General features: G+C 36.0%; 1 protein-coding gene across 8 annotated transcripts in view; it reads left to right on the forward strand.

Annotated features, from left to right (window-relative positions):
- Positions 1–24582, forward strand: part of KIDINS220 (kinase D interacting substrate 220) — a 111253-nt gene that overhangs the window by 52933 nt on the left and 33738 nt on the right. For all 8 annotated transcript variants that reach the window (XM_046660113.1, XM_046660116.1, XM_046660118.1 and 5 more), the window contains exons 21-22: positions 436–580; positions 7940–8102. In XM_046660113.1, coding sequence (XP_046516069.1) covers positions 436–580; positions 7940–8102 — 308 coding nt within the window. The remainder of the gene's footprint in view (positions 1–435; positions 581–7939; positions 8103–24582) is intronic.

A 24582-nucleotide genomic window follows, 5' to 3' on the forward strand; every position in this document is an offset into this window, starting at 1 on the left:
ACACATTTAAAAATAACCTAAAATCAAAATACTGAATTCTTAAAACTAGATAAGGGTAACTTGCTTTATTATTTCAGGGTTCCTATAAATACTGAGCTCCTATAACAGTTGAACTGAATTCTCTTTACCTAATTCTGCCTACTTATAATCTTCAATGCACTGAGCTTTCTTTAACTGCACAATTATAAATCAAAAATACATCTGAAGCTAAACCATAGCATTTGATGCAGTTGCTGCTAATATTATTTTAAAACTATTCTGTAAAGATTCTGCCTCAGGGAATAATAATACTTTTTATTATTATATGATCTTTCCCTTAGACTAAAATTTTGGATTTTTTTGTTGTTGTCATGAACATATACTAACTTCTCAGAAAGCCGTAAGTTCTTGGACTTGGCATATGGACTCGTTCTCATTGATGATGCACTGTTTCAGGACACTTACCGGAGAAGGCAGATGCAGCGGACGGTCACTCGGCAGATGTCCTTTGACCTCACAAAACTACTAGTTACGGAGGACTGGTTCAGCGACATAAGTCCTCAGACTATGAGAAGGCTACTTAATATTGTTTCTGTGACAGGTGACTTTTGTTTCTTTTTGTCTTATGGTAGATAATAAGCTTTAACATTAACAAAGCAGTTCAGTTTCAGAAACAAAGGAATGTACCATTTGTATGTTGATGTTTGTACTGCTGAACACCAGTTTTATTTGCATGAAGTGTATCTAATAAAACCAGTATTAGTTTTGACAATGAAAATCAACCATCAGTTGTACACTACTTTAAAGCTTGATGATTTAAAAAGTCTTTTATTTCATCTCAGATTTTTCTGTTTGTATAAAGATAATTTTATGATAATTTGTATAACTGAGTATAATTATAGTTTAAAATGTTGACATTCAGATTTTATATGCTGCTATTCTGTTTAAGGTTTCAAATGAAATATTTTTTCTTTTTTTATTGTGTTAAATAAAATACATATTAACATAAAGTTTACCATCTCAACCATTTTTACAGTTTAGTGGTATTAAATACGTTCACATTGTTGTGTAGCCATCACCACCATCCATCTTCATAATTCTTTTCATCTTGTAAAACTGAAACTCTATACCTATTAAATAGTAACTCCCCCTTCTGCCCTCCGCCCAGCCTCTGGCAACCACCATTATACTTTCTGCCTCCGATTTTGACTACTCTGAGTACCTCATATAAGTGGAATTGTACAGTATTTGTCTTTTTCTAACTGGCTTATTTCATTTAGCATAATGTCTTCAAGGTTCATCCATGTTATAGCGTAGGTCAGAATTTCCTTCCTTTTTAAGGCTATATTATTCCATTGTATGTATATACCACATTTTGCTTATTCGTTCATCTGTTGATGGACACGTGGGTTGCTTCCACGTTTTAGCTATTATGAATAATGCTGCCATGAACATGGGTGTATGAGTATCTCTTTGAGACTCTGCTTTCAATTCTTTTGAGTCTATACTTAGAAGTGGATTTGCTGGCTATTTCTATTTTTAGTTTTTTGAGGAACATTCATTCTGTTTTCCACAGTGACTGTACCACTTTACATTTCCACCAACACTGCACAGGGTTCCAATTGCTCTATATCTTTGTCAACACTTGTCTGTTTTTTTGATAGTAGCCATCCTAATGGGTGTGAGGTGGTATCTCATTGTAGTTTTGAATTGCATTTCCCTAGTGATTAGTGATGTTGAGCATCTTTTTGTGTGCTTATTGGCCATTCGTATATCTTCTTTGGAGAAATGTCTGTTTAGGTCCTTTGCCCATTTTTGAATTGGTTTTTTTTTTATTATTATTACTGAGTTTTAGGAATTCTCTGTATATTCTGGATATTAAACCCTTATCAGATATATGATTTGCAAATATTTTCTCCCAGCTTATGGGTTGCCCGTTTACTCTGTAGATAGTGTCTTTTGATTTACAAAATTTTAAAATTTTCATCAAGTCCAGTTGTCTGTTTTTTCTTTTGTTACCTGTGCCTTTGGTGTCATATCCAAGAAATTATTGCCAAATTCACTGTAGTGAAGTTTTTGTCCTATGTTTTCTTCTAAGAGTTTTATTGTTTTAAGTCTTACATTTTGAGTTAGTTTTTGCATATGGTGTTAAGTAAGGGTTCAACTTCATTCTTTTGCGTGTGGATGTCCTGTTTTCTCAGTACCATTTATTGAAGAGACTCCTTTCTCCATTGAATGATCTTGGCACCCTTGTGAAAAGTCATTTGACCATATGTGTATGGTTTATTTCTGGGCTCTTATTCTATTCAGTTGGTCTATATGTCTGTCTTTATGCCACTACCACACTGTTTTGATTACTGTAGCTTTGTAGTAAGTTTTGAAATCAGAAACTCTGAGTCCCTTAGTTTTGTTCTTCTTTTTAAGGATTGTTTTGGCTATTCAGGTTCCCTTGAGATTCCATATGAATTTTAGGATAGATTTTTCTGTTTCTGCAAAAAATGTCATTGGGATTTTGACAGAGATTTGATTGAATCTGTATGTCACTTTGGGTAATGTAGACATTTTAACAATATTAAGTCTTCCAATCCATGAATATGGGATGTCTTAATTAACTTATAATTTAAAATGTTGAAATTCAGATTTTATATGCTGCTATTCTGTTCTAGTTTTCAAATGATATTTTAAATAAAAAATATTGATAATAGATTGAAGATTATTGCCCGATGACTGAATTCCTTGCATGGAATTCTGCTCTCCACCATGTTAATGCTTACTTATAAATATTTGTAATTTGGTTTGTAAAATATGTTTCTTTCTTTGCATGGTATTGAATGGCACTTTGTCATATTGACTAGTGTTAACTTTGTTTTGATGGTTACACTGGAATTTGTTTTTATACTAACATTGGGGTGCATGCTATGGAACTATTTTGCAAGTGTGGTTGTATGTAATATATTCACAATATTTTTGGTAATTGAATCCCTTTAAGTGAGGTGTCAAACCTCATTATACTTGATTATGTTCTACAATGGAAATATTTTAGCATATTATCAATAATATTTATGTACTTATTTAACAGAAGTATAGTGAGTGTCTAGATATGCCAGGCATTGGTCTAGGCACTGTGGAGATAAGCAGTGAACAATATAATGTTCTTGCCCTATTGGGGAAGAGATCAAGATGTAAAGTGATATAAAGATAAGTGCTATAAAAACCTCATCTCCTCTTACTGTTTAGCGTTGGAATGCCCTTGGAGCAGTCCTTGGTTCTTCCTTTTTCTATCTAGACCAGATCCGTGTTGATCTCATTTAGTCCCAGAGGTTGAATATTATATGTATGCTGAAGGTTCTCAAATATGCATCTTCAGCTCTGTTGCTCTCCAGTTGCCGACTTGAAATCTAATGGTGTCTAATATATGTGTGAAACTTAACATGTCTAAAAGTGAACTTTTAATCCTCTGCCCCAAACTTAATCCACCTATAGTCTCCCATCTCAGTTAATCTAATTCTTTCTCCAGTTCCTTGGGCAGAGATATCTTTCTTTTATATACCACCTCCAATCTGTAGTAAATTCTTTATATGCAGACTGTAACCAGAATCTGACCACTTTTTACCATTTCTAACATACTGCCCTTACCCAGTGCATTATGATGTCTTGTCTGTATTAATGGCCTTGTCACTGCTCTCCCTGCTTCTACTTGTTTTCTCTGCAGTTTCTTCTCCATGTGGCAGCTACAGCGGTCCTTTTAAAATAGAAGCCAATCATGTTATTTCTCTGCTCAAAACTCTTAGTATGGGGGCCGGCCCCGTGGCCAAGTGGTTAAGTTTGTACACTCCACTTCGGCTGCCCAGGGTTTGCATCCTGGGCGTGGACATGGTACCACTCGTTAGGCCATGTTGAGGTGGCGTCCCACATGCCACAACTAGAAGGATCCACAACTAAAAAAATATACAACTATGTACTCCGGGGATTTGGGGAGAAAAAAAGCAGGAAAAAAAAAAAAGACTAGCAACAGTTGTTAGCTCAGGTGCCAATCTTTAGGGGAAAAAAAAAAACCTCTTAGTATGTCTCTCCATTTCACTGAAAATAAAAATCTAAGTCCTTACAGTTTCCTACAAGGTCCTTTTTCTTCTGTCTCTCTCTACCCCTTTCCCTGCCTCTGACCTCATCTTCTACTACTCTCCTCCTCCATCCCTTTCTGTTCTGGAAGGATCGGGCATGCTCCTGCCTAAGGCTTCTGCACTTGCTGTTTCTTCTGCCTGTAATGATCTTTCTTTGGACAGATGCATGATGGGTGTTCTTACCTCCTTTTAAGTCTTTGCTTAAATGTCTCCTTTTCAATGAAACCGGCCCTCATATCTTACATCAAATTACACCCCCTTTTTGACACTCCTTGCTTTATCCCTTCACTGCTTTATTTTACTTTCTAATACACTGTATCATTTACTTATTTATTTTATTTTTTGTCTATCTCCCCTTGGTAGAATGTGACACCCACGCGGCCAGGATTTTTGTCTGTCTTATTTTCTCTTTCTTCAGTACTCACAACAATGTTTGGGACACTGTTGTTGAATGAATCAGAGACCTGAATGAAGTGGGAACCGAATTTGACAAGTATCTTGAGAAAAGCATTCTAAGCGGAGGGGAATAGCAAGTGTAAATACTCTCAGGTGGAATCCAAAGAACAGTTGGAGGCCAGTCTTCTTGGAGTTTGGGGAGCAAAAAGGAGAGTAGTGGGAAGTGATGTCAGAGAAACAGCCAGTGGCTAGTTCATTTGGGCTCTTATAGGCCTCAAATCCGTAGTAAGGACTTTGGGTTATATTTAGACCTTTCCAGGCACTCTGAAGATGACTAAGTTATTCTCATTTAACAGTTGATATCAAGATACACATTTAAAAAAATAATGTTTACACATTTCAGAGTAGAATCAAAGCATTTTCCCTTTTTTTGCTGGGGAATATTCACCCTGAGCTAACATCTGTTGCCAGTCTTCCTCTTTTTTTGCTTGAGGAAGATTAGCCCTGAGCTAACATCTGTGCCCATCTTTCCCCCATTTTGTATGTAGGTCACCGCCACAGCGTGGCTGATGAGTGGTGTAGGTCTGCACCTGGGATCTAAACCTGCAAACCTGGGCCTCTGAAGTGTAGTGCACCAAATTTAACCACTATGCCACGGGGCTGGCCCCCAAAGTGTTTTACTAAAGCCTCGTTTTTAATTGTAAGAATTTCTCTATGATTAGTCTTCAGCTGTTCAGCAGTCTTTCTAGATTGTTATATCAGAAACTTTTTTTGAGGGGGAAGACTGGCCCTGAGCTAACGTCTGTGCCCATCTTCCTCTGTTTTTATACGTGGGATGCCACCACAGCATGACTTGATCAGTGGTGTGCAGGTCCACCCCCAGGGTCTGCACCCCCGGGCTGGCCCTGGGAATGTTTTTATTTAAGTGTACTTTAAGTCACTCCGCCTGAAAAGGAAAGATTTCTAGGTAAAATTTTCATTTTATATAAGCACCTTAATATCTTTAGTTTTATTGGTTAAATATCAAAATGTTATGTTGAAAAATAACTTACAGATTTAAATTTTTTTATTTTAATGGATTTTTTATATTTTTCATGATAAATTTTTCATTTAACTAGGTAACATTAGTTAGATGTATATAGCGGAATATATTTTATTTGGATAGAATCTGAAGGCAAAAGATTTGGGTTTGAGCCCTGAGCATGTTAATTAATTTCTAGTAGCTCCCATTCCCTTATATGTAAAAATACATGATATTATCTGTTGAGCACTGTGGAAATAGTTGCGACTCTTAGGAAAATCATAAAAGAGATGGGACTAATGTCAGCAGTAATTTGGGATTTTAGTAGATAAAATATTGGTGGGTATTTAGTTAAGTGCTTTCCTACTTAAAAATTGTGCTTCATTTTATCAAATGTGCTTCATTTAAAATTTGTTTTAATGGGTTGTTTGAAGGATAAAATTTAAAAATAGACACATTCAGGGCAAAATTTTTTCTTGCTCCTGCTTTATTATTAACTATTATATGCTAGAATAGTTAGAACACTTACGTCATTTTTATTCACTCATACTGTTAAAATAGTTTTCCAACTCTCTCTCTCTACCAGTTTCATGAATTCGTGACTCTGCATTTGCTGTCCCCTTTGTTTGAGTACCCTAACTCTCTTCCCTTCCCTTGCCTCAGCCCTCCTTCACCAGACTGAGTCCTGCTCATCCCGCAGAGCTCGGGTCTACTGGCTGCCTTCTTAGGAAATCTTCCGCTAAGTGCTGTGTCTGGGTTTGGTGTGCTTTCTGTGTTTTCTCACAGCACCGCGTGTCTGTCTCTGGTGCAGTCTTATCTCATAGTGTCGTATTGGTTTCCATTTACCGTCTCTGCTCGTGCACTCTTGAGCTCTTTGAGGGTGAGGAGTGAGTCTTTGATGTCTGTCACCAGTACCCGACTGAATGAGTGAGTTTCAAAAGCTCAGTGAAGCAAACGTAGTTAGATTTGAAATCTTCACTGCCTTCCCACAGGTTATTATTTGGGAGGTCAAGTCCAATCATTATGGGATGAAAATTAGTACTTATATTGTTGTAACCTATATCTCAATTCAGTTCTAAAAGTTTTTCACCAGTTTTTTCATCTTTAAAAGTTCAAGAAGTATAAGGTCAGTTTGGCAAGCACTTTTTAATGCCTTACTTCTAGTTGCCTAGTTTTTTTTAACTTTTAGTTCTCTGTCAACCTATTTACATTCTACTGAGAGTAGAGCTCTGCTCATCACAATTTGTGATTAATTCATTTAATGCTTTTTGTTTGATTTATTCATCTGCCCCACTGGAGTGTAAGCCTCGTGGACCATATCTATTTTGTTAAGCATTTTATCCCCAGCATTAGTGTACAATAATTGTGATACTGTAGTGCATTTTTGTAGCTCTCAAGTGCTTGTGACTGTAGCTCACTTGGACTGAAGGTAGAGACTCTGTCATTGATCTACCAGACCGGGTCCCACTTTCCAGGGAACCAAGAATCCAGTGATGATAATGTAGTTTTCATATGTAAGCAGATTCACTGAGGAAGTGAGAGTCTGGGGATACGGGGAGAATTGGAGGGCAAGGTTATATATCTGTATCTGTCAGTAGAAGGAAGAGGATCATTCATATTGGGACCAAAACAAATCGTTATCATGATCTGGATATAAACTAAACTGATAATGATGAGGTAAAACTGACAGTGTTTAAAGTTAAAAAGGGATAATATAAGCAGTTTGGAATTTCGGTGAAATCAAGGGAAAATTGATGAAGCAGTGAAACAAAGCATCTGTTCTGAGTGTTTGATTGCAGCTGTCCACGTGTCGGCATGCCCCGTGGTAGAACACTGAATTGGAGTCTTCCAAAAACCCCATGGATAGACAGGATTTTAAAAAAATATGTAAACAAGTTTTAGAGAGACATTACAGCTCACTTGGTAGGTACTTACATAGGCCGCCCTTACTACCTAAAAATGAAAGTATATGGGCTTGCACCTTGACCCATAATAAAACAAGAAAGGACCAGCATATTTGGATTTATCCATAGTTTCTTAGACGGTGCTGTAGAGGATGGGGCCCATCATGGGTGCATTGGTGTTCTGTTGTATGATTATGGGCAGAATTGAGACTGTCTGACACACAGTTCTGAAAGATTTTTGCCTGAATTTATGTGGTCAAAGCAGTGTATAGCACTAGTGGCAAATCACACAAAAAAATTACTTTGGAATTAAACAGAATTGTGTTTAAGCTCTAGAAGCTTTCCAGGATAGCTCTTTGGATTATAGAAGCCATATAAATACTAGGTTTGAATTTGTAGTAAACTAAATGGCAAATTTCAGAGATTTAAAGTTAGATCATTTGTAAGTATACTGAATGTTTTGCTTAACATAACATTATACATCTATTAATTTAAAAATGTTTTTGTATTCCCTAAAGGGCGATTACTCAGAGCCAACCAGATTAGTTTCAACTGGGACAGGCTCGCTAGCTGGATCAACCTTACTGAGCAGTGGCCATACCGAACTTCATGGCTCATATTATATTTGGAAGAGACTGAAGGTATTCCAGACCAAATGACATTAAAAACTATCTACGAAAGGTACTTTGACCTCTTTATATTTAACTTTTTAAAAAAAATTTAACTTTATCTTAGATTGAGTTGACTTTTCAGAAAAAACTTAATACATTTAAAGCAAAATAAGTAGAAAATAGTATGTATAATATGTACACTTTTGGATTCAATTAATCTCTCTCATGAATCCCATTATAATTTTGTTGTATTAGCACAAGTGTATGTCCCGTCATGTAAAGTTTACAGCTTTTTTGGATATATTCCTTTGTCAGTGTAACCTATATGATAAAAAAATGTTTAATTAATAGTCCTCTTGGCTTTGTGTATTTATATCCATGAGATACAAACCTTAAAACATTGTTTCCATTTTATTTTTTAGTGTGTCTTCCTGGAATGTTAACGAGGTTATGTTTTCTAAATCATTAGTGCAGGTATTTTCACAGGAGGTGCAGGAGGATCTTGGGAACTGTGAATACTGGCTAGAAAACTTTCTTTACATTAAACAATAAAGGAATTTTTATTGTCAGTTATTTGAAGTACTTTTAAAATTTCTACTTCTAGTAAAGAAATGGTTAAATTTTTTCTTGAAAGACATGCAGTTAGGGCTGGCCCGGTGGCTGAGCGGTTAAGTTTGCACGCTCCACTTTGGTGCCCAGGGTTTTGCTGGTTTGGATCCTGGGTGCAGACATGGCGCTGCTTATCAGGCCATGCTGAGGTGGCATCCCACATGCCGCAACTAGAAGGACCTCCAACTAGAGTATACAACTATGTACAGGGGAGCTTTGGGGAGAAGATGAAAGGAAAAAAAAAAAGATTGGCGACAGATTTTAGCTCAGGTGCCAATCTTAAAAAAAAACGGTCATTGTGAGGATTGCACATTTAAAAAAAAAGAAGGGCTGGCATGTTGGCACAGTGGTTAAGTGTGCACGTTCCACTTTGGCAGCCCGGGGTTCGCTGGTTTGGATCCTGGGTGCGGACATGGCACTGCTTGGCAAGCCATGCTGTGGTAGGCATCCCACATATAAAGTAGAGGAAAATGGGCATGGATATTAGCTCAGGGCCAGCCTCCCTCAGCAAAAAGAGGAGGATTGGCAGCAGATGTTAGCTCAGGGCTAATCCTCGCCCCCCCCCCCCAAAAAAAGACATGCAGTTAAGGCTCAGTGACATGTCAAGTATATAAAGTTTTAAGAGTTACCAATTTCTTGTCAAATTCACACATAAAATTATAATCCTTTTTGTTTACCAGAACACTTAATACCTTCATGGTTTTCAGTTGCTACTCTAAATAAATTCTGTTAGAAAAAAGATAATACAAGGAAACTATGCAAACAATTTTATGAAACTTTGGTATAATTGAAAGTATTATTTTGAACATGTAAGTAAAATATTAAAACTGATAGCATTTAGTGAATAATTCGTATATTAAAACTTTTAAATTTCAAATAATCTTTCTTTGAGTGTTGTCAGCCTATGATTTTCCTTACTTTCCAACCCCATTTTTTGTGTATATATTTTATTTAATATTTTTTTAGGTGAATAACTAGTGTTAGAATTATAGAGGATGGTTGTAGTATTAGCCTGCAGATTTGAGCTCCTCTCAGTTTTGCAGTTTAATTTATGGTGAACTCAACCAGTTTACACTGGGTGTGTTCTGTCAAGTAGGCGTTGCAGTGGGTGCCAGTGACACAGAATTGCCATAGGCCTGGAGAGCAGTGGACTAAATTGCATCTGCTCTTTGGTTCTTTAGGAATCATCTTGTGAGATACATGGTTGGTTTTTCCCTCAATTGTGTAGTAAAATATTGGTTTATTTCATGAATAAACGTTTGTGTCACAACAAGGTGCTGTGTGATTATGAATGTTTGCTAGATGAGCACAGTTATTATTAAACAGTTAAAAGTTAACCTTTTAAAAGTTTCAACTTCTTAATAATAATTCATACCTATATAATGGTCTTTATTTTTCACATGGTGTATTTTTACATAAAGTCCTAATTAGCCTGGACAGGTAATCCTTATCCTTGAGAAATGGTAGTTATTCTTTGTGTGTAAATAAACAGATGTCAGAGAAAAGGATAAGCTTTCATTTGGGAACTATGAACTGGATTCTTAAGAGTCTCTCTGAATTGGTACTGTTTCTAGAGTAACATTTGGTTTCAAGAAATGTGAAAATGTGGGAACAGGAGAGCTGGTTGTCTCTCAAGCGTCCTTGTGTAAGGAGGGGAAGTGCTCAGCGTTAACATTTGCCCCTTGGGCATACGTATCACCAACCTTTCTTCCTCACTGTCGGGTTCTCCGTGAGGTGCCTTAGTACTCATGAACCTTTGTGAAGGTCAGTCAGGTGGTTCGAACGGTCCACGTTGTTAACAAGGGACATTGTGGTTCAGAAAGTTTGAGTGGCTTTCTAAAGTCACTCAGCTCTCAAGGAGCAGAGCTGTTTCAATCCAGCTCTTTCAGACTCCATCAACTACTGATGTCCTGGTCACTGTTCTAAACACTTCACGTTTTAACTCCTTTTATTCTCACAAGCTGTGAGGTAGTAGGTACTATTATTCTCATTTTACACACGAGAAAGTTGAAGCCCAGGGAAGGTAAGGCTCTTGCTGAAAGTCTTACAGCCAATAAATGGTAGAGTTGGGGTTTGAAGTGAGGCAGTCTGGCTCCAGAGTCGCTGCGCTGAGTGTACTGTGCTGCCTTTCATGACAGGGTGCTTTCATCTGGGTTTCCTTAAGCTCTGGCATTGTCTGAAGTGCTTAAGAAATTGAAATTTTAGGATGAAATTAAATGTTGGAAGTTTTTACATTTTTGTGTTCCCCATTTCTTTCTAGAATATTATAAGATAGTAATATTCTATTTAGTATTTAATATATAAGATGTTTAATATAAATTGTCTTTAGTCCAAAAACAACTAACTTATTAAGCAGATGTTGCTATATTGTTTTTTCTACAATTTTTCTTTGCCTTCATAAAAACATTAGTTTTCTCTTTTTAAATAGTTATCACCTTTTTCAGTTTTCCTTTTTTCCCCCATATCTATCTATCTGTCTGTCTGTCTATCTTTTAATAGAGTAAATAGTCCATGTCAGTCTTTGGTTTGGGTACAGAAAGGACTCAAGTCAGTCTCTTTACCTTCCTTTAATTGAATAGAAGGCTTAGAAGTATACTGTGTCTCAGGATTACAGAAATGTTGATCAGTTGTCACGTTTCAAAGGCTACCTGCTTGGAGTCCTGGCCCTGGGCCCCCTGCATGTTCTGTGAAGAGGGTAGGAAGTGGTGAGAGAAAATCTGTGTTCCTAGGAGATAGAAGCAGGAGAGATGTGAAAATAAAGAAAAGCTTTTTAAATCACTCAAAAATATTCATATTTAAGTTCAATCAAACAAAAATTTACTAAGTGTCTACTATTTGCAGGTCCTGCTTCTAGATGGAGATGTAATGATGAACAAGTACATATGTATTTACTTTTTGATCCAACAATCCCACTTACAGAAATTTCTTTTGAGCATACGCTTGCACGAATACAAAACAGTACTTTACAGGTTCTTTATTGTGACATTATCTGTTGCAACATAACTCAGTGCACACTTATAGGAGCATTGGTTGAATAAATTGTGGCACATCCATGATAATAGAGTATTTTGTAGCTGTAGAAAAGAATGAGGAAAAACTGTCATTTGATATGGAGGAATTCCAGGATATATTATTAAGTGAAAAACGCAAAGCGCAAAAGAGTATATAACATTCTGCTGTTTCTGTAGAAAGAAAGAGGAGGGGCTGGCCCCAGGGCCGAGTGGTTAAGTTTGCGTTCTCTGCTTTGTGGCCCAGGGTTTCGCTGGTTCGGATCCTGGGCGCGGACATGGCAGCACTCATCAGCCCATGCTAAGGTGGCATTCCACATGCCACAACTAGAAGGACCCACAGCTAAAAGTATACAACTATGTACCAGGGGGCTTTGGGGAGAAAAAGGAAAAAATAAAATCTTTAAAAAAAAAAAAAGGAGGAGGAATAAGAACATTCATATATAAATATGTACATGTTTTTTTTTTTTTTCATAAAAATGTAAAGCAAACCCATGGGAATGATAAACCAGAAACTTATGGAAATGTTTACCTATAGAAGATGCTTAGATGGGAAATAAGACATCTCGGAATATACGTTTTTATATAGTTTGACTTGCAAGTCATATTCGAAAAATAAAATTTAAAAAGATGAAAAAAAGCAAACCCTAATATTGAATACAGACAGAAGTAAAAGATCCTAACTGTACGTGAACTTGGTAACATAACCACACAGAGAAAATACTTAATTCAAGCACCTTTGAGCTCAGTACTCTGACTCTATTCTTAGTAGAATATATTCTGAGGACAAAATTAACTGCAGAGAAATCTTGAATTTAATAGGTTTGTTGGTAATAGTATTGTTATTATACTTCTGAAATCCTTTTGAGTGTATCGCAGGATAGAGTAAATGAATAAATAGATATTTTTGGGAACCAGTGTTTTCCCGTGGGAAAGGGGAGATATAAATATTGAATGGGAGAAATTGAGGAAGAGCACTATGGTATTAGATTGGATTTGGAGATAGTAAGTATTAACTCATAATTTTTAATGAGATTTTTCTTAGCTCTGTCCATCAAAAGGGCCTAGAAGCAAAAACACCTCAAAATGGTGAGCACACCTGGAGCCTGGATCTTGGTTTCCAGTACTGGGACTCCTTGGAGGAGGGTCTAATTCCAGGTATAAGGCAGGGAAAGCTCAAGGGGAGCCTGCATTGTTGTGCCAGAAAGTATGGAAGGAAGTGTTCAAATGCAATGGAGTCTGGACAGAAGAGCACAGGACCTAGCTTGAAGGAGCACCTTTCCAATTTGGGCCCGTTTGAACATCACAAAGAAAAATGGTAGTAATGGATTATAATATATCGAAGAAAAATTCACGAGTCCATAGTAATACTTAGAAGAGAGGAAAAAAAGATTAGTTGTTTCTTTTTAAATTATAGGAAAATGCCAGCTAATAAATGTAGAAAGAATGAGTGAAATAGAAAAATCACCGTTTTTTCACCCCAATATAATAGTTGATTCAGGCAAGCATCATCAGTGGTTCCAAGAAACATTGGGGATAGGTGGTTGGAGAACAAGATGCTCAAAATATCACTCCTCAGGTTACTTATGATTACGAAGAGGAGAAGTCCTTACAGTGGAGAGATCTAGCTGTCACCACATGCTTAATCAAACAGTCAAGCCTGGCATCATTAATTGGATGCACAGCATCATATGCCTCTAGATAAAATGCACTAGAAGGTACCACATCACCTATGTGGCATTGTTGCCAGAAGTGTTTTACTAGGATTCTAATCATGAGGAAAGAGCCAGACAAATCCAGAATGTGGACCATTCCATAAGACAGCTGGCTTGGATTCCGTATTGGCCTCTGGGGGAGACTAAAGAGACCCAACAGACAAATGTATTGTGTGAACTGTGACTGGAATCTGTATCAGAAGGAAAATAGAGCACTGAAGGACGTTTGGGGAGCAACTGAGGAATTTGAGTTTTTGGATTAATGTTCATTTCCTTAGGTATGGTAATGGTTTTTTTGGGAAATTCATGCTGAAGTATTTAAGTGTGAAATACATTTTCAGATGGTTTGGCAAAAGAAAAGTATATGTATATGTGTAGATATATGTATGTATATATGTGTATCTATCTGGGTGTATATGTTATATGTGTGTATATATGTGTCTATCCGGGTGTATGTGTTATATGTGTGTATATATGTGTATCTATCTGGGTGTATATGTTATATGTGTGTATGTGTGTATCTATCTGGGTGTATATGTTATATGTGTGTTTGTTTATATATATACACACACATACATACACATGTATGTAGGAGAGGAGAGAGCAGCTGTATCAAGATGTTAACAGTTTGTGAATCTAGTTGAGGGATATTTTGGTGTTTGTTCTCCTATTCGTTCAACTTTTCTGTGGGTTGAAAATTTAAAAAGAAATTTTAAAACAGTAGAAGAGACATAAGTAAGTAATTAAAATATAGGGTGAAAATGCTATGATTTGAGCAAATAAAAAGAGAAGAGGGATACAAATGTGAAGTACCTAGTTCTTATTAAAAATTTTCCCTCCTTCCATTTCTTTTGGTCTCCATAGTAGTTGTTCAGTAAATATTTGTTGCTTTGTTAGCATTTTTACTTAAGGACATAGTTTAAATTAAATGAATCTAAGAGCTGTACCCCTTAGTACACGCAAGTGATTTCAGTAACCTTTACACACATGCCGCAAGTAATTGAAAATCATTATGTTTACATACATAGCTCTATTGAAAGCTTTTTTTTTTATTGCGGTAACATTGGTTTATAACATTATATATGTAAATTTCGGGTGTACATCATCATATTTTGATTTCTGTGTAGATGCCTCACGTTCACCACCCAAAGACCAATGCAATGCATCATGACACGCATGTGCCCAATCACGCCTTTCGCCCTCCTCCCTCTCCCCTTCCCCTCTGGGAACCACCAATCCGGTCTCTGTCTCTATGTGTTTGTTGTTTTTATCTTCTATTTATGAGTGAGATCATAGGGTATTTGACTTTCTCCCTCTGACTTATTTCGCTTAGCCTAATACCCTCCATCCATGTTGTCACAAATGGCCAGATGTCATCATTTCTTGTGGCTGAATAGTATCCCATTGTGTACATATACCACATCTTCTTTATCCATTCGTCCCTTGATGGGCACCTAGGTTGCTTCGAGGTCTTGGCTACTGTGAATAATGCCATGGAAAACATAGGGCTACATATATCTTTACACATTCGTGTTTTCATGTTCTTTGGATAAATACCCAGCAGTGGAATAGCTGCTGTATCGTATGGTAGTTCTATTGTTAATTTTTTGAGGCATCTCCATGCTGTTTTCCATAGTTGGCGCTCCCACCAGCAGTGTATGAGAGTTCCCTTCTCTCCACGTCCTCTCAAACACTTATTTCCTGTCTTGTTAATTATAGCCATTCCAATGGAAGTGAGGTGATATCTCATTGTAGTTTTGATTTGCATTTCCCTTTAATTAGTGCTATTGAACATCTTTTCATGTGTCTGTTGGCCATCTGTATATCTTCTTTGGAAAAATATTCAGATCTTTTGCCCATTTTTTGATTGGGTTGTTATTTTTTGTTGTTGTTGAGATATATGAGTTCGTTATATATTTTGGATATTAACCCCTCATTGGATACATGGTTTGCAAATATCTTCTCCCATTGTTAGGTTGTCTTTTCATTTTGTTGATGGTTTCCTTTGCTGTGTAGAAGCTTTTTAGTTTGATGTAGTCCTACTGGTTTATTTTTTCTATTGTTTCCCTTGCCCAGTCAGACATGGTACTTGAAAATACGCTGCTAAGACCGATGTTGAAGAGTGTACTGCCTATGTTTTCTTCTAGAAGTTTCATGGTTTCAGGTCTTACATTCAAGTCTTTAATCCATTTTGAGTTAACTTCTGTGTGTTGTGTGAGATAATGGTCTACTTTCATTCTGTTGCGTGTGGCTGTCCAGTTTTCCCAGCACCATTTATTGAAGAGACTTTCCTTTTTGATTGTATATTCTTGGCTCCCTTGTCGAAAATTGTCCATCCACAGATGTGTGATGTGTGGCTTTATTTCTGGGCTCTGGGTCCTGTTCCATTGATCTGTGTGTCTGTTTTTGTGCCAGTACCATGCTGTTTTGATTACTGTAGCTTTGTTTTGATATCAAGGAGTGTGATACCTCCAGCTTTGTTCTTTTTCCTCAGGATTCCTTTGGCTATTCAGAGTCTTTTGTTGTTCCATATAAATTTTATGATTCTTTATTCTATTTCTCTGAAAAATGTTGTTGGAACTTTGATCAGGATTGCACTGAATCTGTAGATTGCTTTAGGTAGTATGGACATTTTAAGTATGTTAATTCTTTCCAATCCAAGAGCATGGAATATCTTTCCATTTCTTTGTGTCTTCTTCGATTTCTTTTGACACTGTTATAGTTTTCACTGTATAGGTCTTTCACCTCTTTGATTAAATTTGTTCCTAGGAATTTTATTCTTTTTGTTTCAATTGTAAATGGGATTGTATTCTTAATTTCTCTTTCTGCTACTTTGTTGTTAATATATAGAAATGCAACTGATTTTTGTATGTTGATTTTGTATCCTGCAACTTTACCATGTTCATTTATTATTTCTACAAGTTTTTTTAATGTATTCTTTAGGGCTTTCTATGTATAAAATCATGTCATCTGCAAATAGTAACAGTTTCACTTCTTCCTTTCCAGTTTGGATCCCTCATTTCTTTTTCTTGCCTGATTGCTCTGGTTAGGAGTTCCAATACTATGTTAAATAAGAGTGGTGAAAGTGGGCATCCTTGTCTGTTCCTGTTCTTAGAGTGATAGCTTTCAGTTGAAAGCTTTTTTTTTTTTTAAAAAAAAAACACTGTTTTGTTTCATGGTGGCAGGATGAATCACAAACCACACTTGACTGATTGATTTTAATATTAAAATCAGCCGGTACCACTAAAAGGTGTGGAGCAGGTAGATGCAGAAGATGCAGTGTTCATTAGTGTCTTAAGAACTGAAATGTAAAAATGCCAAGAAGTCAAGTTAGCCACTTCAGATCCTGTAGGAGCTAAGATGGACTGTCTTTCAATTAGGTCAAGTATGATTAGAATCTGCAACTCTTAGGTTAGTCAGTTTTTAGGCAAAATCATAAATATTTTAAAAAAATTCATAGTGTCTAATTTCTTTGCAGAAAATTTTTTATTCCTGTATGTTGTTAAACTAGATAGAAAATGCTGAGCACGTTTGTGTGAAACTGAGCTTTGGCCTTATCGTTGGGTAGTACTTTAAATTAGGTAGTAATAGTTTTGGGAGTCTTCTATTTAATTTTTTGCAGGATGGTGGGAAGAAAAGAAAAGATACAAAAAGCATGAGGAGCAATTTGATCTCATTTTAGATATTGTCATTTGAATATAACATCTTCCTGAAATCTTAATTCCTCTTAAAGAAACCAAGATGAGTAGATGTTAGAGACCTAATGGCTTCTCTTAATTTTTGTTTGTCCATTCTAGTGACTTTCCTTCAGTTAACATGTATTCTGTGTGAGTTTTTACTGTGGGTCAAGGCTTATATAGTTGTCCTTTATGCTTTGATGTGTTGCAGGGTCTAGCCCAGGAGGGATTCATTAAGAGACAAATATAAAGAGCATCTCATGCCCTTGAGGAACTTACATCTTTTTAATTAAATTGTTTTCTATGTAAAAATAGATTCAAACTTATGAAAAAGTTGCAGGAATGAGAATAGTACAAAGAACACCAATGTACTCATTGTTAAGATTTTACATCGATTGCTTTATCATTTGCACTTGCACTGTCTCCCATGCTTTCTCTCTTTCAGTATACACACACACACATTTTTTTCTAAACCGTTAGAGGGTATATGACATACAACATATCTTTTGTCCTTAAATACTTGAGTGTTTAGGAACTTAAATTCTGATTGAAGGTAAAGATACACATTCGAAACAAGTGGAGGAAAGTGAAAAATGTGATGGCTCAAACAATTAACCAATTAACAAATTTTATCAATATCAGGCTAAAACATTGCTTTCTGGATGATAGAAAACTTTTCAGGCTAAAACTACTGTTCTTTGCTGATAGAGAATTGCTTGACCTTTTAAAACTTTCACTCTAAATTTCCAAATTTGAGCCTCAAGCTATACAACTTCCTAATGTTCAAGGAAATTTTCAAAAATTTCCATTTTTAGTAAATTATATCTTACAAACAAGAATATATACCACCCATAGTTTGAAGATAATAGTAATCTTTTCACCCTGTTTATGAAATAGAACATTTGCCAAAGAAATGTTTTTGAGGGGATATTTTTCATCAGATAAAAATAACTTGGAGTGAATTTTTGTAGGGAGAATATTTTATTTTGTTCAAGCAAATATAGAGTATTATATATTGGAGGTATAATGAGGTGATGAGAACTTTATTTTGGTATTAAATTAATCCGTTATTTTAGACTTGAGCACTTGGTGGCCCTGCCATCCATGAATGGGTTGGATTCAGGGTGATTTGTGTGCTTACAAATACTTACAAAGAGTGTTTTGTAGCTAGTCTAAGGAAGAGAAAAAGACAATGTAATAAGAATCTTTGAGAATTCCGTAAAATATTGACAATTAAATTTAAGATGATTTGGAATGAAAAACTATACACAGACAATTGGATCAACATATTGAAAGATCATATAGTGGAAGATGTTAGAATAACTTAGATGACTGTTTCTAGTTAACCATAGTTGAGTTCTTTGATGCTATTGCTTGTCATTTGAATAATAAAAAGTTTTATTTACCACAGACAAAAAGCAGCAGTATATAATTGATATTCATTTATTTTATTAAAGAAATCTGATTTGGTAAAAACAATCAGAAAATAGTATTTTTAACGCTAGTAGTAAAATTTTTTAATACATAAAAAGCCTCATTTATTTTTATAGCAATTTGATGATACATCTGCTTGCTTTATTCAGCTGAAAAAGAAAATGTTGGTTCTTAGTGTTTGGTAAAATTGCTTTGTTAAATTATTTTCTAAATTGTTCAACTTTTAACAAATGACATTTGATACTAACGCTGGAAAGCAATTTCAGCTAATTAAGTAGATCTCTCTACAGACCGTTGGAACATTAAGATGACATACTGTTCATTCAAGATTATTTTAATTGGTACAATTATTGTAATTTTCTTGCAATTATGTGTTGAGCTAAAAGCTTTTGTCTAGATCATTTGAGGCGTTTTTTTTGGTTAACATACATTTAGTAAGAAGAAAGAGAATAAAATAAAAACTGTAGATAAAGATTTTCTGTCTACTTTTTATTACAGTGTTTTAGATAACCATTGAAATATTTTAGTGTAAAACTTTATTTCTGGTATTTTTCAGTAAGTATTTTAAGCAATGATAGAGGCTTTTGAAAGATCAGTTTAAATAGTTTTCATGAAGATAATGTTTTAAATTTCTGTTTTGACACTGCTCAAGCAATCTTTTACTCAGGATGACACGGTCAGGATAGTTTTGTGATAAGGATAATGCCACAATTTATTTTGGTACTCTATTTTGAGTTTTTGAAACAATTGATTAAATTTTGAGAAAGCCTCAGAGTGGTAGCCATTTTCCATTTCATTGAAATAGCTATTTGCTGAATAAGACACTATAGACATCTAATTTATAACATTTATATTAAATTCAGTATCTTTATTTAAGTAGGGGTATTTCTGTACTTAAGACATTTTTCATAATAAAACATCATATCTTACGATATTCCTTCCTGACATTCAGCCAAAGTTTTTGGAAGCTTAATTTGATCACTTCTAGTTATCTCATGCCTCTCTTAGCTCTCACTAACCTCCTTTCTCTGTCCTTCTTGTTCTGGGTGATTATTAATTGCCCCCCGCCCCCCTCAGGTGGCCCAGATTATGCACAGGCTTGTTTCTTTTGCATGTGGACTTAAGTTATGAATTTGAATAGCACGAAAAATTGATCACTAGTTAGTTTAGATTTGTGAAGAAGTTGTTTAATCTCCTTTGCAATATACAGTACATCCTTTGTACTGATGATTTTTCTCTCAATTTAGGTTTTGAGGTACTGTCAATGTCTATTCCAAACACTGTTTCGTGCATGCTGTTTTGGTGTTTTTTGTATGTAGTTTAGAATCTTAATGAAATTCTATCTTCTTGATATGATGTGACTTCTTTATAGGTGTTGGTGTTGTCATCATTTAACATTTATTAAATTACCACCTTGTGTATAATTATTGCTTCCATCTTTATTCCTAAAACAACACTTGCCCTTAATATATATATAAGGTAAATACTTTATTCAGGGGTTCAACATTTTATCACTATCTTTATCTTTTTTAAAAGATAGCCTGATCTAATTCTTTGCAAAATCATGGGATAATTCTCCATATAGGAGAGGAAACTAAGCAGGTTTGTGTTGAAAAGAAGCAAATATAATCTAAAATAGAAATCACATTTTATCTGGATAGAAATAAATAACAGTGGTATATTATCAGGTTTAATGTGAAAATCGAGCCTTCAAACCATGAACAAAGATGCCTGTAATCAGATGTAATGTTGACAATTAAACATGCATTTCTGGTTGTGCATTGTTTATTTTTATTCATTGTCTTTGTGGAATTAGTTGGAAAATTCGGGTTCCTAAAGATAAACAAAAGTGAAGGGCAGAATTTTTTAGTTTGTTTTGATGTACCTGCAAAAATAATGCCTACTTTTGTTTTTTGGGAAAAAAATGAAACATGTTAAACTAGATATGTTTGACTGTTTTTTGAGTTTATCTGTTTATATATTTTGCTACTTCTTTGTTTTATTGTTGCTACCAGACTTGTAGCAACACCCAGAGAGAAGTTAATAGGAGAAAGCTTAGAATTCATTCATTTATGAGCACCTCTGGTGGACCAGGCACCATTCTCCAAGCTTGGATATATCTGTGAACCAAACAGACACAGCTCTCTGCTCTGAGGAGCTTACTGTAGCAGAGAGTGGTGGGTAACAGACAATGTCTGTCATACATAACTATGTAGCATGTTAAAAAGTGACAAATGCTATGAAAAAAATAAGAAGTAGAACAAAGTTAGGGAGAGGAGGAGTAGGGTAGGTGCCATGGTACATAAGAGGCTTAGGATAGTCCTCGTTGAGCGGGGATCTGTTGAGTGAAGACTTCTTGAAGGAGGTCAGAGAATTAGCCAAGCAGATATCTGGGGAGAGCATCTCTAGGCAGAGGGAACAGTTTGGACTAAGATCCTAAGGCCAGAGAGTGCCTGGACTGTTCAGGGAACAACAACAACAAGGGATCTGGTGTGGCTAGAGGGCATTTAGTGAGGGGCTAGGGATAAGAGATGAGGTCAGGGAGGTCAGGGGAGTAGGGGTCATGGACAGCTTTTGGAGGACCCTTGTAAGGACTTTGGCTTTACCCTCAGGAAAATGGAGCTCTCTTGCAGGGTCTTGAAAACATTATATCCATACCCTTTATGCTCTCAGGTGCCTATTGTTTGGTCACATCAATGTAACTTGGCCTGAGTTAGAGAACCCTGATGGCCAAAGAGAGCTTATTTTGAGAACCTCATGCTGGGAAGGGGATAAGCGTGAATCTGGGTGGAAAAATTAGGGTAAATGAAAAGTTGTGCAGAAAGTAGGTGGTGATCCCACAGTAAAGATGAATGAGTGATAGAGAATGGCACCTAGTAGCACTCCATGAATATGAGAAAGCTAAGAAATGAATAATATCATCTATAGTGTTGTTGCAGTGTACTGAAAGAAAACTAGTTATTCTAAGCATCTGCAAGAATTTATATGACTCATTTTCCTGTGTGTCTCCTGTTGTAATAGTTTCTTGTTTCTTAAGATCACTTTATTCTTTATTTTCTAATAAAATATGGGTTTATAAGCCTACTTCTTGAATCATTTTTTAAATTGCCTTCTTTCCCTTGGATTTGCCAGCTACATGGCCTTTCCCCTATCCCCTACATTTAAACCCCTGGTTGAGAGTGAATGAAAGTTGGTTTCCAAAGCATTGAGGACTGATAGGTATAGAGAGCAACTAATGAGTTGCTTCTAGAGTAATACTGACTTTGATTTATGAGCAGTATAAGATGGAAATCATGGTCATTGCCTATCAGATTGATCTCTCAGGATAAAGAAAAATAATTGGCCAAAATTCTGTATATAGGAGTGGGGTTTATCTGGAGTTCCAAACAATCTTGACATGGCTCTCCATCCCCTTCTCATGCCTTCTCCCTCTTGCTTTTCACCTTTCCACCTGCATTCTTTCTGGCACATCCTCCCCTCTCCTGCCTCATTCTTCTGGTCTCATCTTAAATGCCACTACCTCAGGAAGACACCTTTTGTAACCAGGCATACCCCATTCTCCAAGATTTTATTAGATGTGTTCATTATAATCTGGTGTGTTCCTTCATAGCACTTATCATAGTTACCCTTGTGTAAATATTTGTATTGCTATTTCTTTAATATTTGTTTCCTGAACTAGACTGTCAACTCCATGGATTGTAACTTCCTTAAACCTTGTTGAATTCCTTACTTCTAGATGTTCTTGGCCTAGGGTAGGCAGTAGTGGGTATTTCTGAACGAATAGAATGTGATGATGACGTTTGGATTGAAGCAAGCATGGATTGGGGGAGGGTGGTAAGTGAGGAGCCGCATTTTATCTTGAAAAGAGTAAGTACTACCCATACAGGCACTTCCTTCTTCGGTTCTAAATGTGGGTAAAATGTTTCCTTACACTGGTATTATATGTCGTACACTCGTATTATACACTGGTGTTATGCCAGTGGTGTTATAGAAAAACCACTGTGTTATACCAGGGTATCCCTGGGTCAGGGGTGTAGGAAGTTCTCATGCTCAAAACACTGAATGAATGGTGATTACGTATTTCAGCTAACACTGAGTAGTCTCTGCCTTTGTCAGGTGGTACTAAAATCAAAGCAATGTTTTCGTAGGCATTTCACATTTCTAGGGTTTTCTACATTTATAATCCTTTTGTGAATGCCATAGTTTGGAGTTGCTTCCTATTGCCACTCTTTAGACAGGCCCCTCCCACTTCACTTTCTACTTACAGGCTATGTCAATATTGTTTACAAAGGCCTTGTGACTTAGCTGGACCCCATTTTTGTTATGCTAAACATTTCGATTGTGTTCATTCATTAAACAAATATTATAGAGTTTATTGTGTACTGGGCACATACTGATAAAAGTACTAGCTAATATTACTTGAGCCCTCAACAGATGCCACGCATTGGATCAGGCACTTTACCTAGATTATCTCGTTTAATACCCGTGACTCTGGGAGGCAAGGAATAGGAGGTACCTAAGATCACACAGCTGTAGCTGTCGGAGCTTCCCCAGGCCTGTTTCTGGAAGTCAGGAATTGGTCTGTAACTGTGCAGTGAGGCAGTAGGTCTCAGATATTAGACATACAGAACTGAACTGATTTTATTTTAATTTCCAGATATTTTTATTTATTTTCAGATAAATATTTTAGAACCATTTGTTATGTACAGCAGATAGAAATTTTTCCAGAGGATTGAATTTGTCTTTTTTATTAAAAAAATGCAAACTTCTTACCAACATATGTAAAATCCCAAATAAATTGCTTCATTCAATTCTAATTGTGTCTACTAACTGCAGTAGGTTTTGTATGGAAAGCTTAAAAAAGACCGGTTGTGATATTTAGCACTTACGCGACTCATGCATCTGTTTATTTAAGCCTTTATACCATTTTTAGGTGCGCTAAGTGGTTGTAATTTTTTTCTAGGTAGCCTTTGCAATAGCTTTTCTCTTGCTTTTAATAGGATAAAATTGATTTTAAATTTTTTTCTCATTTAAACTCATGATGCCATTTTCAATATTTTATGTTGATTGAGAACAAAGAAAGAATTTTAAATGTTCCAAACTTGTGTTTTTAACTTCAGCATGAGAAACTTAAGTATATTAACTAAGGCTATTTGAAAACAGAAATAACAAAATCAGTTTCTCTAAAATAAATGTTTTAATATGTAACACAAAAAATATTACCTATGTAGGTTTACAGTTTATTTTATAATATAGTAAGAGTATTATGCATGTTTATGTTAAAAGAATCTTATTATTGAAGGATTCAAATTTGCCAAAAAAATAAATGTGTCTTTAGCGATCAGGCAGAGATCAGTTTTTTTCCTGAAGTTATTTTTCCAACAGAGGTTTGTGATTTCAGAATTTCCAATCAAAATATATTTTAGACTCTTCAAAATATGAGAATAAACAAGAGTAATATACAACAAAAATGCTAGCTAGGGGCTGAGCCCGTGGCCGAGGGGTTAAGTTCGTGCGCCCCACTTTGGTGGCCCAGGGTTTTGCCGGTTTGGATCCTGGGCACAGACATGGCACCGCTCATCAGGCCATGCTGAGGCAGCTTCCCGCGTAGCACAACTAAAAGGACCTACAACTAGAATATACAGCTATGTACTGGGGGCTTTGGGGAGAAGAAGAAGAAGGAAAGATCAGCAACAGATGTTAGCGCAGGTGCCAATCTTGAAAAAGCTGGCTGACTCAAAGCCTTAGATAAAGTGAAGTGCCGATTTGAAAGCACGCTGTAAGTGGTTGTAGCAATATCCAAGAAGTCCACAAGATGGGAGTATTTTCCCTAGAAACATTATGAGCCGAGTCAGCCAAAAAATAAGATGTAATGCATTTTGCTTCCCCCTTTCCATAGCACAAAAACAAGGAAAACACTGAGTTTAATGAGTATTTTAAACTCTGAAGTTCAATTTTCATAACTATTTTTTTAAAAACTGGCTCCACAGGACATTTGTAAGTGCTGATAACTATGGTCTAGGCAAGTAGATGGTGTCTGATCATGTGGTGTAGTTTTTATTAAGTTTGGTAGTACCTTTTTCTCCTAAAATTCTTTTAAATTAACT

Source organism: Equus quagga, chromosome 5 (assembly GCF_021613505.1).
Source record: "Equus quagga isolate Etosha38 chromosome 5, UCLA_HA_Equagga_1.0, whole genome shotgun sequence".
Lineage (NCBI taxonomy): Eukaryota > Metazoa > Chordata > Mammalia > Perissodactyla > Equidae > Equus > Equus quagga.